This window comes from Cynocephalus volans, chromosome 1, assembly GCF_027409185.1.
Source record: "Cynocephalus volans isolate mCynVol1 chromosome 1, mCynVol1.pri, whole genome shotgun sequence".
NCBI classification, from domain to species: Eukaryota; Metazoa; Chordata; class Mammalia; order Dermoptera; family Cynocephalidae; genus Cynocephalus; species Cynocephalus volans.
In genome coordinates this window covers 109767253-109784245 of record NC_084460.1, presented here as the reverse complement: position 1 = coordinate 109784245, position 16993 = coordinate 109767253, and the positions used below count along the sequence as shown (strand labels likewise).

At 42.7% G+C, this 16993-nt stretch overlaps 1 protein-coding gene across 3 annotated transcripts in view; it reads left to right on the top strand.

Annotated features, from left to right (window-relative positions):
- Positions 1-16993, top strand: part of DGKG (diacylglycerol kinase gamma) — a 148589-nt gene that overhangs the window by 16133 nt on the left and 115463 nt on the right. For all 3 annotated transcript variants that reach the window (XM_063092352.1, XM_063092351.1, XM_063092350.1), the window contains exons 3-5: positions 6341-6506; positions 7081-7143; positions 15323-15493. In XM_063092352.1, the coding sequence (XP_062948422.1) occupies positions 6341-6506; positions 7081-7143; positions 15323-15493 (400 nt within the window). The remainder of the gene's footprint in view (positions 1-6340; positions 6507-7080; positions 7144-15322; positions 15494-16993) is intronic.

Here is a 16993-nt window from a genome sequence, read left to right as displayed (position 1 = left end):
AAACTTATGTCAGAGCTTGTCACTACTCTACTCCACAATCCCCCATGGTTTCCCCCAAACCCTGCTCAGAGTAAAAGTCAACATCTTTACAACCTGCACCTCTCCCTACTCTCTGATCTCATCTCTTGCTGCCCTCCCCCTCCTCATTTCATTCCAGATGTAGTGGCTTCCTTGATGCTGTTGAGGTAGCCAATGTTGCTGTAACCTCAGCACACTGCACTTGCTGTTGCCTCTCCTAGGACCATTGCTCCCCAACATACCCACATTGTTCATTTCCTCTCTGCCTTCAAGTCCTTGCTTAAATCACATGCCCAGTGATTGTCACCTTCTTTATCTAAAATTTGAATCCCTCTTTCCTGACACTTCCTATCCCCATGCTTTGCTTTATTTTCCTCCTTAGTACTTCTCACCATCTGTCATGCTATAAAATTTACTTAATTAATTGTTTGTCTTTCCCACTAGAATATTTTTGTTCCATGCTGTGTCTCTGGTGCCCAGAAGAGTATCTGACTCATAGCAGGCATTCAACAAATGTTGAATGAACAAATGAATGCAAGACCTCCCCCTACTTTCATATTTCTTGGACATCCAGGCTCTGTGCTGGGCATGGTAGGAAATATAAAGATGAAAAAGCAGAGTTCCTGCCCCTTGGAATTTATTTCCTACTGGCAGCGTCAAGTTCAAGAGTAATGACCCCGGTCACATAGTCTTAGGTTAGCCTTCAATCTTTACCATCAACCAGCAATGTGGCCTTGGATAATATTTCATCTTTTCAAGCCTCACTCTCCTTATCTAAAAATAACAAGCTAAAGGTAACAAAAACTAAAAACCTTGAAGTTTGTGGATGAGTAAATTAAATGAGATAATTTCTGCAAAGTGTCAAACACTTTACAAGACACTATAAAAATGGTACCCATTATTATTTCTCTTCTGTCCCCTTTCCCCAGAATGTTTTAAACTCAACTCCCTTTTCCCTGCTCCTGGGTCCTTTTATGAGGGCTAATTCCAGAAAAGTGACTGATCAGCAGGGCTAACATTGGGAGAGGCTGGCCACTCACTTATTCATGTTGTCATCCACTCAACAAACCTGAATCAATGCCTTTTCTGCTGGACGCTGGCAGTACACCTGAGAGGGGCCTTGGATAAAATGCACCAATCAGCAGGAGAATGAAACAGGAGGGAGGTTGCCAGAATAGGGGCGAGATTGCAAATGCACATTTCAAAGAACATTCCTGAGAAGAAGCCTTGCAAAGAAGACAGCAGAGCCAGCAAAGAACTCGCTGCCCCCCATCCCCACCCCCAGCTCCTACGACATGGGAACAAAACCTGGTGGGGGCCAATAATCAGCCTGTCCGCCCTGGGGCTGATGAGTGGGAGGGGAACAATTTGGTCAGGGCCACGCAGACAGGCTTGAAGGCCAGGGGAGCTTTCAGAAGCAGGCAGCAGCGTGGCTGTTATGAGCACGTGGCCGCCCTCGCCTCTGGCAGAGCTGCCCCCACTCTTTGTACGCGTGGCACTGCCACGTCCCAGGGGAGCACTGCCACTCTGATTCCATTCTCTCACACAGTGCAGCTGACTTCTAGTAGGTGTAGTTTCATGGCACAGGGTTAGGGAAACAACAAAGGTTTCATTTCTCTTGAGCTTGATGGCTTACTGCTGGGAAAATGTCTCAACGAGAAAGAGGTTAGCTATGGGAAGGGGCAGATTGCTAAGAAAGCTAAGATGGGAAGGAAAGTTTGCAGAGCAGTGGGGCTGCATTTGGCTGTGGTGAACATGCCCATCAGTATCAGGTGATTCTCTGTAGAACAGAGCAGTGGAAGAGAGCTAGAGAGCAGACAAAACCCAGCAGAGCAAAAGAGGCAGGTGGCTGGGTGGTACCGTGAGCCTGGACTCAGACACACCTGAGCACAAATCCCAGCTCTGTCATGTGCTTTATCACCTTGAGCAAGTTATTTATGTTAGAATTTGTTTTATCCAAAAAATGACAGTGATGGTCTCCCCTCACACTGTTGTCTTGAGAATTAACATGCCTGATGGATGCATGATAAGTTCTCTAGTTTTCCTTCCTTCCTGACCTGTGCAAGAATTAACATACTCCCTTGAAGTGGGTTGCAACAGCAGCAATTGGCCAGCTAGTTCCTGCATGAGAGTCACAGCTGCTGGGAGAAGACAGGGTTCCTTCAGCCTGAATGATGAGTGTGCCTATGCTGTTACTCCAGGGCTCAGAGAATTGCTGGCATGCCTTGTAGTGGTTGGTTATCTATTTTGGGCATGATACCCAGCCACTCCCTACCCAGTCACCCATCACACATTTCCTAAGCAGCTACTCTGCTCCTGGCCTGTGCTCATAAAGAACTTTCTCATAACCCAGATATCACTTGAGAGTGGCACACAGTCATATTTCTTTGCCTGCTGAAATTAGGGTGCTTGGAGGGAATGTCAGGGAGCACTATGCCAGCTCTGGGACCTGTGTCAGATACAGTACAAGGAGGAATGGACTAGGAATCAGAAAATCTGGCTTCTGGTTTTACTCTGCCACGACCTACCTGGGGCAAATCACTGAATCTCCCTAGCCTCAGTGGCATGAGGAGACCCAGTTCCCTCTGAGGCTCTTCTGGTTTAAATGCTCTGTGTTTCTAAGTTTATTCTATGCCATCCTATTCTCCAGGATAGGGACATGAATGGTTGAACATGAGCTCCATCATTATTTTCTAAGTTCTCATAACAGTTTGTCAGCTCTTTTCCTATGGCACTCACCACTGCTAACCATGTACTGTAATTATTTTAATACCTTTACCTCTTATATATAACACCGAGTCTCTTGAAGGTATGGACCCATGCCTCATTCATTGGTGTGTTCTCCATTGGTGCCTAGTACCATGCCTTGTACTTAAGAGGTTGTACTTAGAAGGTGCAGAATACACACACACACACACACACACACACACACACACACACATATAATTTTTTTTTAACTGAATGGACCTCACAATAAAAGATGACAGCCAAGAGCCAGGCACCAGGCTATTCCTGAAATGCACCAATTAACATCATCCATACCTATCAAGAAACACCTATTAAGATAGGTGGTTTGGGAGATACAAAGGTAGAGTAAGATATTCTCACTATCTTCCAGGAGCTATGGATCCAGTAGAAGAACCAAGGTGTGCCACAAACAACTATATATTAACCTGGAGTAGCAGATATGAGTGTCACAAGATAGGAATCAAGGTACAAAGTATAGAAATTCAGGTGCAGGAGATCATATCAAGCTTCCTGGAGGAGATGGTATCTGGGTTGCACTTTAAATCATGGCTGGAATTTTAACAGGTAGAAAAGAAAGCGGTTCATTCCAAGTAAAATGCACAGAGGCTTGGTCGGGAATGAACACAGAGATCAGCATGGACAGAGTGTATAGGTGTACATAGGGAATAACAGGAAAGAATACCAGATGGCCTTGGAGCTTGAAGCAGCTACAAATCTAGGATGGAGGAAAATTATGGAAGGCTGTGAATCCCAAAGGTCTCACAGAGTACACAGGATGATTCATTGAACTGTGAGAACACTACATATTAGATCTTCTAGTTATATTCATTTTATCTCATCTAATTTCCATTTTCTAATTTATTTTTTGAACATATTTCATAATTATAGTATAGGAGCACAGTAGTATATCAACTGGTCTCAACTCTCCCACTGGCAATTAGAGCCATGAAGTTTGTGAGTAAGGAGGCAATCTTATCAGAGTTATGCTTTGGGAAGATCAACCTGGCAAGGATGAGTGAACTAGATGGCAGATGGAGGCAGGGGCAAGGAAGCCTTGGAGAGGTGTTGCAATTGTTCAGGTGAGATGCATGAAGCAGAAGTCTGAAACCAGCAACTCTGGTGATGGCAGCAGGGGCAATGGACAAAGAAAAAGTCTGGATGTGACAGACATTGCAGTGGAACGGTCTCAGACACTAAGAGTTCAAAGCTGAGTCTGGAATGCTGGAAAAATAATGTTGTCATTGGCATGAACAGAAATTGCAGAGTAGGAAAGAGGAACTAGTTTAAAGAGGAAGCTAGCAGAAGTTTAGAACTTGAGATCTTCTAGTCCAGCACTCACAATTTGCTGAAGAAGAAACTGAGGTTCAAAAACTGTGGCAGATCTGAGACCAGTCACGAGGTCTCCTGAGTCTCACACTGGTCTTGCTTGATGACCTTTTCACTTTGTTCTTTTTTAAACAGCATTATGTTTAGCCTTTGTTTAGCTAAGATTTCTTTTTATCAAATCATTTAATACAGTCTGTTTTCCAGAAATATTTTGTTCTGATGGCTTTTAATTTGATGCTAACCATAGAGATTAACAGTATATTTTGGAACTCAAAACTACTTTTAAAAACAGTACTGGTCCATTAAATAATGCAAAAAACAATGCAATAAGACTTTTGAAATACATTAATGAATAACAGTGAAATCAGCAAATATTCAGTCAATCAAAGTAAAGAATGAAGAGAGCCTAAATAGAACTCCATGGAAAAGAGCGAGTTTTGTGAAGAAGAGAGGATGAAATGCTACAGAGAAGCCAAAGATGAGAAAGTCTAAAGAAAGTTGATTGAGTTTGTGAGCTTCAAGAGAGCAGGTTCAGAGGTAATGGGCTAGAATCCAGACCAAATGGGATTAAGGAAGTGAGGAGGATGGTCTGGTCTGTTTGGAGAAATTTGAAGAGGAAGGCAAGAGGGATGGGCTAGTAGCTCTAGTGACAGCAGTGTCTCTGGAACAGTGGACACTCTCCATGCTTGCAAGTAGAAGAGAAGCAAGTGCTGGAGGTGCAATCAGAGACAGCGAGGGGGGAATCAAGGGTCAGGTGGGTGAGTTACACTTGGAAAGCGGGAGGAAAAGATCTTATTCCTTTGTATTGGAAAAGGGGAGGAGGATGTGTGAGGTGGTGAGGCTGTGGAGAGAGAGGGACAGGAGTGGGAAATAAACACAGTGACTCAGGGACAGGAAAGGGACAGAGAGAGATGGACAGCTCTCACAAGAAATGTGAGTCCACCATTTGCTCAGAGTTCCCTCAGTCTGGTAAGTGCCTCTGTCCAACTGAATCAGGCTTCCTCCACTCTGCAAAGGAGATGTGTAGAACACCCATCTCAGCCTGAAGCTAAACAGAAATTGCTTTCTGAGCTCCCAATGAGATTGGAAGGGCATTGCCTGCTTTTAGGGCCAAGCCTTTGAACTCAAACCTGATTATAAACATGCAAGCCAGCTCCTGGTTCTGGGAAGGCCCCCAGATCTCCCAAAATAGACAAGGGGTTAAAAGCTATCAGCATTTTGATAGGAGCACCAATTAGACTTCCAAAAGGGATTTTATTCTTGTGGCTGTTATTATTCACAAAAGCCTGCACAGCTAAGTGCTTCCTCAAGTGATTTCCAGGAGCATCTGCCGATTTGATGAAGAAACTGATGCCATCAAAGCATGAGCCAGCAATGACTCCCTGCAAACTGTTGTTGCTGAGTGTTTGCTGAGCTCAGAGACTTTCTGGCATGGGTGTCCCCAGCCTGGGACCCAAAGCCAGGCAGCACTGGGAGAGACACAGTAGGATGAGGGTCGAGTTTTTGGCATGTCTCTTGGTTCTGCCCTCTGTCCTTGGCTCCCTGCTCTTCTCCTGGTGCCTAAAACCTTCACAAGGGCATATTTTGAGAAGCAGCCGAGCCAGATGCACACTCCCCTGTTATCTTGGGGTTTGTCCAGGAAAGATCAGAATTATGAAAGTAATGAAGGATGGAGACTGTCCTTGTCTCTTCCAGGTCTTTCCTGTTTTCTGAGACCTGAATACTCAGGAATCACATCCCCCATGGCACAAGAGGAAAATCAAGATACGACAGAAGAACCATGTTTTTCCATCATGTTTTCACCTGCATCCTTCTTCATCTTAACTAGGATTCCAGGGCACTGGCCTGTCCCTGCTCATTAGAACCACATCCCTCACGTGGCTTGGACAAAGGCCGAGCCCTCCACCGTGGCCTCCATTCTCAGTGCTCACTCTCTGTCATGCCCCTTTTCACCTAAATTTAGACCATGTCAGGTCTGGTACAAAAGCCTGCCCTGGTTCTGTGACCCTTCAAGCCCCAATAGGCTGCCAGTAGCCTTTTCTCCTTCTTATGTCTGTCACCAGCTCCCTGTACCTGTCATTCTCTTCCACCTCCCCGGCCTTTTTCCTGCGCCCACCAGCTCTTCCGCTTCCTCCTGCTCCCCTGTCCATTTCTTCCAGCTTCCGTCTCCCTGACTCCTTTTCCTTTTCTCCCTCCTCTCTGTCCTTTGCTTCTCTCCGCTGACTTTTCTGTCTTTGCCCCTTCTCAGCCGATTAGCTACGATGTCTTCAAGCTGTTCATGAGGACGTACCTGGACGTGGACCTTCCTCAGCCACTGAGCACACACCTCTTCCTGGCCTTCAGCCAGAAGCCCAGACAAGAGACCCCTGACCACCCGAAGGAAGGGTCCAGCAGCAGCGAGGCCAACAGCCCAGGTACATAGACCAGCTTTGCCCGAGAAGGGAGGACATTGTGCAGCTCTGACTTCCTTGCCACAGGCTCAGGCTGCATTCCTAGAGGGTCCCCTGAGCATAGTAACTGGGGTGGGAATGGGGACCAAAGACCTGGGACTATTTTCTTCATAGGGCCTTATGGGAAGCCTCATCTGATGAATCTCTCAGTGAGAAGAATAAAGAGGGGCATAAATCCTGCCACTTGAGATAGAGAGTAGAATGCAGGGAAGAAGGGACACAGACTACCCTAGGGCAGGAGGAAGAGGGTCTTCAGCAAAGCCTTCTGGTCTGAGGATGGAGCACATTCACCTGTGTGTCCAGGCTGGGATGAGCCTGGGAGTGTCAGGGGAAAGGGAAGGTGTGGCTGCTGTCATCCTGGAGCTTGGGCTATCATGGGGGAGACACAGTCAACCCCAATAAGTGAAAACAGCTGAAAGGAACCCAGAGACGCAGACACAACTTAAGTGAAACAGATCACATGGGAAGGTCCCCTACCTGCCCCTCTGAGAAGCTGGAGGGCATGGGATGGTCTTTAAATCTTCCTTTTGTTTCCCAGATTCTAATACACAGAACATGGATAACACTGCCAAAGCAGATGAGGCCTGTGCCCCTGACACCAGTAAGTCTTCGGAATGTAAGATTTGGGGGAGCAGTGGGGAATATCTCATCCTTGGGGAGGAGTGGGAATACCTACCCAGTGGTTTGTCTCCATGTAATTGTGCATCCTTAAACAGATCTTACCCTTCTGTGGCCTTCGGAACTTCCATCTCTGGGGCTATTTGAATGTTCTGGGATTCCAAGGCTGGGTAAATGTTGTTGCTTCACTTGCCCTGGAACAGGGCAGGTCAGGACTTGGAACAGCTTGCTAGATGTTTATCTATGACAGGTGTGCCTGCACAGAGCGGGGTGAGCCTTCTCAGGAGAAAAAAAAGTGTGCATGTGTTGGCGGGGGGGGGGGGGAGCTCCAAGGCTAAGGTACAGATGACTCTACCAGTGGATGGCTGGAGAGGGTGGGACAAGAGGATAAGACTGTGCTTCCAACAACATATGCCATTTTGAATAAGTTAGGGAGTTGCTAATAAGTTAGCAAGGGGAAGCCAGGTAAAATTTTTCCAAAGATCTATTTTCCAGACACTTATTCATTACATATTTTATTTAACCTTCACAATCATACCACTTTACACATGAGAAACTGAGGCTTTAAGAGATTATATACCACTGGCGTCACCTGTGGAGCCAGGGATTCAGTCCAGAATTGTCCAACCTCAAAGCTTCTGCTCTCCTTCCTATGCCAAGGGAAGAAGCAGTGGTCTCTCTTGCGATGCCTGGTGGTTTGCTTCCATGGAGAGGCACCAAAGCTGCATGCTCAAGGGGGCTGCTATAGTGGTGTCTGCTGCCCTTAGGACCATGACAGATGTGGAATCTTTCCTGGAGTGTTGTCAATAGGAAGCCTTTCCTCTGTGCTGTTGACAGGCCTAGACCCAAGACCAGAAGCTCATAAGAAAATGGGAAGGAGCAAAGGTTACCATCCCTGACTTCTGTTCTTATGTCCAACACAAGTTTCCTGGGCACTGTCAACCTAAGTTGGGTCAGGCAATAGAACATACTGGTTGAGAATCTGGACTTCAGAGCCAGACTGCCTGGGTTCGATTCCCAGCTCGGACACTACCTAGCTCTGTAACCGTGGGAATGTTTGAACAATGTCTCTGTGCTTTGATATCCTCATCTGTAAAATGAGGCAATAATAAGTGTTGTTATGAAGGTTAAGTGAGTTGTATATGTAAATGCTTAGAACAGTGCCTGGCACATAATAAATGTTCAATAATTGCTAATAACAAATATGAGCAATTATTATTCAGGCCTCCCTCTAGAAGTACACTGTATTGTAACTTGTCATGGTCTGCCGTGATCTCCTTCAGTCTACACCTTCCGTCTCCAGGTGTGTCAGCTAGGCATCCTATTCTCATGAACAATCTCTCATGTGCTCTTTCACCTGGGTTGCTCCTGAAGCTTAAAATACAAAGACTTGAGAGTCAGACCTTATGTACTGTGCATTATCATTCTATTGAAAAAATTTATATATACTCAAAGGTGAATTCCAGTTCTTGGGATATACCCAGGGGATAAAGAATTCAGTTTTATTATATTTTTTCAAATACATAAACAACAAGATAGATAGATCTCTGAAGGAGAAGGGGGATTAATTATAATGTGAGCCTAGAATGAGAGAGTTTTCAACTGGACACTAGATGTAGCTCTAATCTCTTTTTCCTGGCCCAGCAATAAGGGAAACTAGAAGGATTACAGAGTTTTAGTGTTTAACTGACAAACTGGTGAGATCAAAAATTCACTACAGATGGAAAGCACAGCATGGTCGGGAAAGGAGAGTTACCTTTGGATGATAAGCTCAGCAAATCCCAGGCTGCTCAAGGAGCTCCAACAAGCAAGAACTAAGAGTGTCACTACTTCCCAACACCTTCAGGGACAGCAGCAAGGCAAGACTCTGCAAAAGTGTAGACTCATCCATCCCTGCCCCACACCCCACCCAGCCATGCTAGTCCATGGCCCCCTGGTGAAATGGATTCAAGGCATAAATAAGTCTTACATCTTAAATGGAACAGAGGAGGCATATTCTGACATAAATCATTCCCATAGTAGGAAGGAAAAGGAGAAACTGAAAATTTTGAGATATTAAACTCCCAGCAAGAAAGACAATGGTGAAAAACATCCTGACTCAAATTCTTTACCTAGAGACTTTCTTAGTCCAAGAATCTGGAACTTCAAGAGGAACTTGGGAGAACTACGTTTCATTCCCGGAGATTCCAAACGGTCTGGGCAAGATTTGTTTTAGTGGTTTCTGAAGTATCAGGGAAGAACGTATTGGGGATAAGTCATTACATGATATTTGAGAAAAGATGATCGATGACCGTGATGGAAGTTGGCTGACTTATTTGACCACCATGCTTATTTGCAATAGCTATATCATTCTGGGTCTAAAAGAGGAACTTCCAGAGATTTTCTCCCAGAGAAGAGATTTGCAATGCACCATTTTCCTTGTGTGTAGGAAAAATCATACTGCCGTGGTCACCTCATGAAAGGGGAATTATCTGACTCTTGGCCTGAGAGATGTATAGCACTTTTTCATCTTCGCTTCAGACTTGAGATTAAAAGGAGAAAATTCTTTCCCTGCTAGGCCCCCTTCCACAGATGTCTTAATTAGATGCCCCTATTCACCAGAAACAGGGATGTTGGGCCAGACAGGCAGCATGGAGAGGGGCCTCTGCCAGCAAGGAAGAGCTGAGTCCTGGAGTCACCTTGGATCAGGCCATCTGTTGAAAATTCTGACATTTTCCTGTTGCCCAGGCAGAAGCCAGAGGAAGAAATTAAATTTTTATTTGATACGGTCTGTCTAGGGCCAGCAGATGAGTCTCCAAACTCAGATCTAACACAACTCATTTCACGTGATTCATCCCCAGAGCCAGGTGGGCCCATGCTGTGTCCATATGAACAGTAGAGAGGGGGCTCAGAGCCCTGAGCGTCTGTCATTGTCACAATGTCAACTCAGGAAAGGCTGAAGCCACCTTCCTTTCACAAAGTTCCAGAGCTAAATGGAATGAACAAAGAGAACTTGAGTCTCCTGGTTTTTATTTGGTTTTTCAGGCTGTTGAGATGTTTCAGCAATCCAGAACATTGGAGTCTCAAGGGAAGTCCCCAATTTTTTTCTTAATTTGTCCCAATTATAAAAGGATACTTCAAAAAGTTCATGGAAAGATTCACGTTATCATTTAATTCCATTTTTCCGTGAACTTTTTGAAGTACCCTTGTATAGACACATTGCAGAAAATTTGAAGAGTACAAAAAATAATAGAGAAAGAAACAACGAACAGCAAAGGTCAACAACAACGGTGTTTGTCAGGAGCTGGGGAGGAAGGGATTAATGGTAGAGCACAGAGGATTTTTAGGGCAGTGAAACTACACTGTATGATACTATAATGGTGGATACATGTCATTATTATACATTTATCCAAACCCATAGAATGTACAGCACCAAGAGTGAACCCTAATGTAAACTATGGACTTTGGGCGATAATGCTGTGTCAATGTAGGTTCATCAATTATAACATATGTACCACTCTGGTGGGGGATGTTGATATTGAGGGAGGCTGTGCCTGTGTGGGGGCAGGGGTTCTGTGGAAAATCTCTGAACCCTCCTCTAGCTTTGCTGTGAACCTAAAATTGCTCTAAAAAAAAATTGTGTTCAGAAAAAGGAAACAACAAAATCACCCATAATCCCACCAATGCAATTGTATTGTGTGTGTGTTGTGTGTGTATGTGTGTATGTGTGTGTATACTCTCCTTATAGGTTTTTTCTACAAATTTTTTTTTTACAGAATTGGGATCACACTGCATACATATAATTTTGGATCCAGCTGTGTTTTTCACTTAACATTATATTCACAAACATTTCTGTCATTCAAGGCTTTGGGTAAATATCAGTTTTAATGCAATCTCCTCTTTTAACAGATGAGAAAACTGAGGTTGGTTGTGGGGGAATAAGCCTACTTGTGGACACCATTTAGCACAAACCCAGAGCTAGAATCTCATTCTCCTGTCTCTAGCCTGGTACCCTTTCCAGTATGCAACACTGCCTGACTGGAAGGCAACAAGTAATAGAGAGACTAAGAGAGAAAGTGAAACAAATCAGGTCTGCCAAGACCATAGAAGGGTTTGTGACATGGCACCAGGACAGAACCTCTGCGGTCTGGGAGAGGGTGTTAGTCTTTTTTTACTAGTGTGATGGGCACCTGAGGGATGTATTCAGATGGCTATAGGTTAGGGGTATTTCATGCAAGGCAGTATGAGGAGGAAGGACACTAGTGGAGCTGGGTCAGTGCCACTCAGTCCCTCTGGACCCCAGCATCTCCATGACAGGAGTGAACAGTAGACCTAATGAAAACCAGTGAGTGGCTCAAGATCCAACCATAGCTCTAGCAATCTAAGGATCTTCAGAAAAGACTCTAATAGCATTTTTAAAATAGCTCTTTGGAGGTATAATTGGCATAAAATAAATTGCAGTATTTAAAGTGGGTAATTATTAAGTTTTGACATATGTATACACCTGTGAAACCAGCACCACAATTAATATAATGAGCATATCCATCATCTCCAAAAGTCTTCTTTGTAATCTATTTCTCCCACCCTCCCTACCCACCTATCCCCATTCCATACAACCACTGACCTGCTGTCTGTCTCTATATACTAGGCTGCACTTTGTCTGGATTTTACATAAATGGAATCATACAGTATGTACTCTTTTGGGTCTGGCTTCTTTCACTCAGCATAATAATTTTGAGATTTATCCATGTGTGTATCAATAGTTCACATATTTTAGTTGCTGATTAGTATTCTAATACATACGAGGGTACTTCAAAAAGTTCATGAAAAGATTTGTATTATCTTCTGATTCTATTTTTCCATGAACTTTTTGAAGTATCCTCGTATATAGATATTCCACAATTTGTTTATCCATTCACCTATTGATAGACATTTGGGTTGTTTCCAGTTTTTGGTTATTACAAATAAAACCTGTGTAAATATTCTTGTACAAGTCTTTGGATGGACAACTTTCATTTCTCTTGGGTAAACACCTAAGAGTGGAATGACTGGGCGTACTATAGCAGGTATACATTTAACTTTATAAGAACTACCAAACTCTTTTCAAAAGTAGTTAATTTTACATACCTACCAGCAGTGATGAGAGCTTCTGGTGCTCCATATCCTCAGCAACACTTGGTATGACAATCTTATTTTTAGCCGTTCTAATAGGTATGTAATTGATCTCCCTGTAGTTTTAGTTCACATTTCCCTAATGACTAGTGCTGCTGCTTATCTTTACATGTGCTTTAATGATGTTGAGTATCTTTTCATATGCATGATTGCCATCTGTATATCTTCCTTAGTAGAGTATTCAAATCTTTTGCCCATTTTGAAATTGGGTTATTTTGCTTTCTTTTTGAGTTTTGAGAGTTCTTTATATATTGTGGATACAGATATGTGATTTGCAAATATCTTCTCCCCATCTGTGACTTGTCTTCTCATTCACTAACAGTGTCTTTTGAAGAGCAAAATTCTTAATTTTTATGAAGTCCAATATATCATTTTTTTTTCTTTTATGGATTGAGCTTTTGGTATTGTGTCTTAGAAATCTTTGCTTAACTCAAGATCACAAAGAACTGACATCTTAACATATTGGGTCTTCCAGTCCTTGAACACAGAACATCTCCTTATTTATTTAGGTCTTATTTAATTTCTTTTTGTATATTATAGGGTTCAATTTGCTAAAATTTTAAGAACTTTTGCACCTATGTTCATGAGAGATAGTGAAATGTGTATTTATTTCTTGTAATGTCTTTGTCTGGTTTTGGCTTTAGATTAACAGTGTTCTAAAATGGGTTGGGCAAGATTCCCTTCTCTTAAATTTTCTGGAAGAATTTGTGTATAGTTCATTTTATCTCATCCTTAAATGTTGTATGCTGCATATTTTTGCATTTCTACAAATATTCTTGAGCTTCGTTTTTGAGTACAATTATGTTACCTGGAAATTTGACCTTTTGGGGTCTAGCTTTTAAGCTTTGTTGAACAGGACCAGAAAGACATTTACTCAAGGGTTAATTTTGCTTCACTACTGAGGCAAAACTCTTCTGAGGACTCTACTGATGATTTGTGAATCATAGAGGGATTCTAATCATAGAGGGTTTCAACCCATAGAAGGTTGGTGGGAATAGGCATTATTTCGGTTCTCTTGGCAGTGTGCTAATCCCTTCTCAGCTGAATGATTGAAGGGAACTATTATTCAAAGGGAACCTTCTGCATATCTCAAGAGTTCTTTCTCTGTGCAGCTCCCTCCTTTCCAGTGCTATGCTCTGTGGACTCTATTGGGCTCCCCAGACTCCCAGCTCCATCTCAACTCAGAGAGACTGCCCGAATCTTCCTGGCTCCACTCCCTGCACTGCAGCCTAGACACTCTTTCCCAACAGTAAGATGTGGCCTTTGCAGGGGTCATCTTGTTTGTTTCCCATCTTCTCAGGGATCACCATTTGGTGCTGCCTGATATTCAGCATCCTATAAACTGTTGCTACATATCTTTTGCCCAGTTTAGTTGTTTCCAGTGGAAGGGTAAATCTGGTCCCTGTTACTCCATTTTAGTCGAAGTGGATGTCATTGATAGTGTTTTAATGGATGAATAATCTGAGTATACAGTAATAACTTGGGATATAATGGACTACTTAGTACAAAGGACTTTTCCCTTTTGTCTTCTACATAAAGTTATGTTTTTCTATGAATTTTCCTCTAGTGATGATTTTAAAACTTCTCTTGCATATGTATTTTCATTACACTCCTCCTGTATCTCACTATCCCTGTCTTTATCTCATCCTTTTGTATTTTCATCTGTACTTGTTCACCCCTGAAACTCTCTGCTCTGGCTTAATAGAGGTTATACCTTCTTGCAGCCTACTGAGGGTCTTGTCCAGGAGGAAATTACTTTCAAAGATCTGGTCTTCTGAGACTTCAGGGTGAAGCTTCCTTTCCTTGTTTTGCAGCTGTTTCATAGGATCCATCTTGGTTTCTTCATGGGGCCCTTTGTAACACACAAAGTGTGTCAGTGACCTTTGGTCTCTTCTACTGTCCATCTAGATGACGGTTAATTCTTCTCAGACCCACAGCCTAACCCCAGGACCTGGCATGCTTTCATCCAGCACAGCTCTGTTGAGATGGACTGTTTTCTCCCATTGCTTGGCTCATTGGTTCTCTGAATTAAGAGTGCATGGGTGACATTGCCTTCCCCAGCAGGCATTACTAGCAGGGCTGTCTCTACCTCTGCCTATGTCTCCAGCCCTTTATTGCTTAGTAGGATTACAAGACCTAAGTTGAGTTTTCCACTGCCAGTCTTCCATTTATTCCCTGATTAGTTGTTTTCTGTGCATTGTACATGAAGAGATCATTTGTGATGGGCATGTAGAGAGGCTGAGGGAGAAGAGATAGCACTCAATGGGCCTCAAAAAAAGAAAAAAAAATTCGTGCAGTACAATTTAGGTGTCTGGTTTTCTTGTTAGTAATTGACCTTATATTTCTGAACCAGAGGACAGAGTGTGGAAGAAACGATGGGTTTTCCTATGTAAGAAAGGAAAAATTTCAGAGGAAAAATTTACTCTATTGCTGTGGTACAATAAATCACTTTCTACTTTTCTTAATACAACTGATTAGGCTTGCAGTGAGTTGAAGTTCTGTTTAGTTTCTGGAAATTACAGCTTTCTCTTTTGAGTATTTATTTCTTTTTTGTCTTTAAATGTATTTGAGAAGAAAATTGCAAGACGGTATATTGTAAATGACAAATTTACCAATATATTTTTTAAATGGTATATTAGTCATTTACCATTTTGAAATCCCAGCCAAAGTTACTTCTACAAGTTGGTTGTGTTCCAGACAAGTAGGCCACATGACATTTACCTGTTGACTATTGATATTACCAAAAATCACTATCATCTTTTCTGAAAACTCACAGAGTATAGATTAATTTCCTACAAGAAAATAGACTCTATTAAAAAGTCAGAATGGGGTCCATGCATAGAATATGAACTCCACAGACTGGATTTCTAGAGGCACTGATTTGATCATATCTATGTAACCAAAGCTATATAAAATGGTTGCCTCCACCATAAAAAGAATGAAGCAACAAAGGGGTTTAATATTTACTAAACACAAAATATCCTTGAATGCTTTCTTTTTACCTATCACAGAATCAAAGATGGCCAAGAAGCGAGCACCAGCTAAAGACCAAGTGGCTGTGACCCCCCTGGGAGCCCCTGCTGCTCAGACTTCAAGCTCAGAATCCCCCACAGTGTACCTGAAGGACGTCGTGTGTTACCTGTCCCTGCTGGAGACAGGGAGACCTCAGGACAAGCTAGAGTGTAAGTGCTTGTCCTGTCAAGGAGCTTCAGCTTTTTCCTAGAGGAAGATGTGGGGTCCTGTCCGTCCTTCCTAACCATGCTGGAGATGGAACTGGGACCTTAGGTATGGGTACTGCCTCCTTGGTCCAGGTTCCTCTATGTCCACTCACCAGCAGTGATACAATGTTTCCTAGAATCCACCCTAGGACACAGTACCAGTTATATAGAGAGTGGGAAGGGCATCTGAGACCTTGGCATTGAGAACCAAAATTTGGACAGGGAAATGGTCTCATCGAGGGGTCAAGACTCCCTTGCTTTGCTAGCAGGACTTCCTGAAAGCCTCCAATCAAAAAGCGACTGCCCCCTCTTAACAGATTTTTCAAGGAAAGGTGTTCAACATCGGTCCTCCTTCTATTCCTATCCCAAGCAACTCTTTAACTATGAGGAATCCTCTTTTTTTCTTGGTATCTAACCAACCTATGTCTCATTGGGGCTTATTTCCATTTCTCCATTCCACCCCCAGACTCTTCGGCCTCTGGAGAAAGAGGGCTAGTTAATTGGAGGAATTGAACTTGGATTTCGGGTGCTCCTTAAATTGGTTTCAAAAGCATATCTGCAGGAGAGTAAGAGCTGGTGGCAAAAAGGAAAGTCCACACTGGCTGAAACAGCCTGCAGTCTTGCCGATGACTCAATTCTGGGATGTTTTTGCTGGCCTCTGTGAGCCTGCAGGAATGCTTTTTCAAACAGGAGATGATAGGACCTTGTTCAAAAATATGTATCGTCTTTGCTTCTCTTGAGAACTTAAGGTAGACAGTAAGGGGGAAAAAAATCCATGTTATAGCAAAAGTCAAAATTCCATTTGTTAATAAGACTAGTCGGTAAAACTCGAACATTAGCAAGGGAAGTCTGCCAAGGGTTAACACTCACCAAAACCAAAATGAAACACTTTGCTCATTAGCTGAGCTTGAAATCTCCCCCATAGGTTTGAGGTGTTAACAATTGCAAGTCATAAGTGCTAATTTGGCAGCAAATGTAGCAGATTTATGTTTTCTTCTGGCTAATGTTAAAAGTGAAATGTCAAATTATTTCCAATATTTTACTGGATTTTGAGTTTTAGGCATTATATTTGTTAATAACCACCAAAGAAAATGTGGCAGATTATTCATATTAGTTACTCTCAGACAGTCTTGTAATAGCAATGAAAAGAAATTTTAAAACATTTTATTATTGGAAATTTCAAAGATAAATAAAAGTAGAGTATATAATGAACTTCCATGTACCCATCACCCAGCTTCAACGGTTATCAACTCATGGTTAGTCTTGTTTGGTTTATACCTCCCACCCACTCGCTACACCTTAGAGTATTTTGAAGCAAATTCCAGGCTATAATTTCATCTGTGAATAGTTCAGTATGTACCTCTAAAATCACAGATTCATTTTCTTAAACATAACCACAACACCATTATCACATCTAAAGAAAATGATTCCTTAACTGTGATCAAATATTCAATGTTCCAGTTT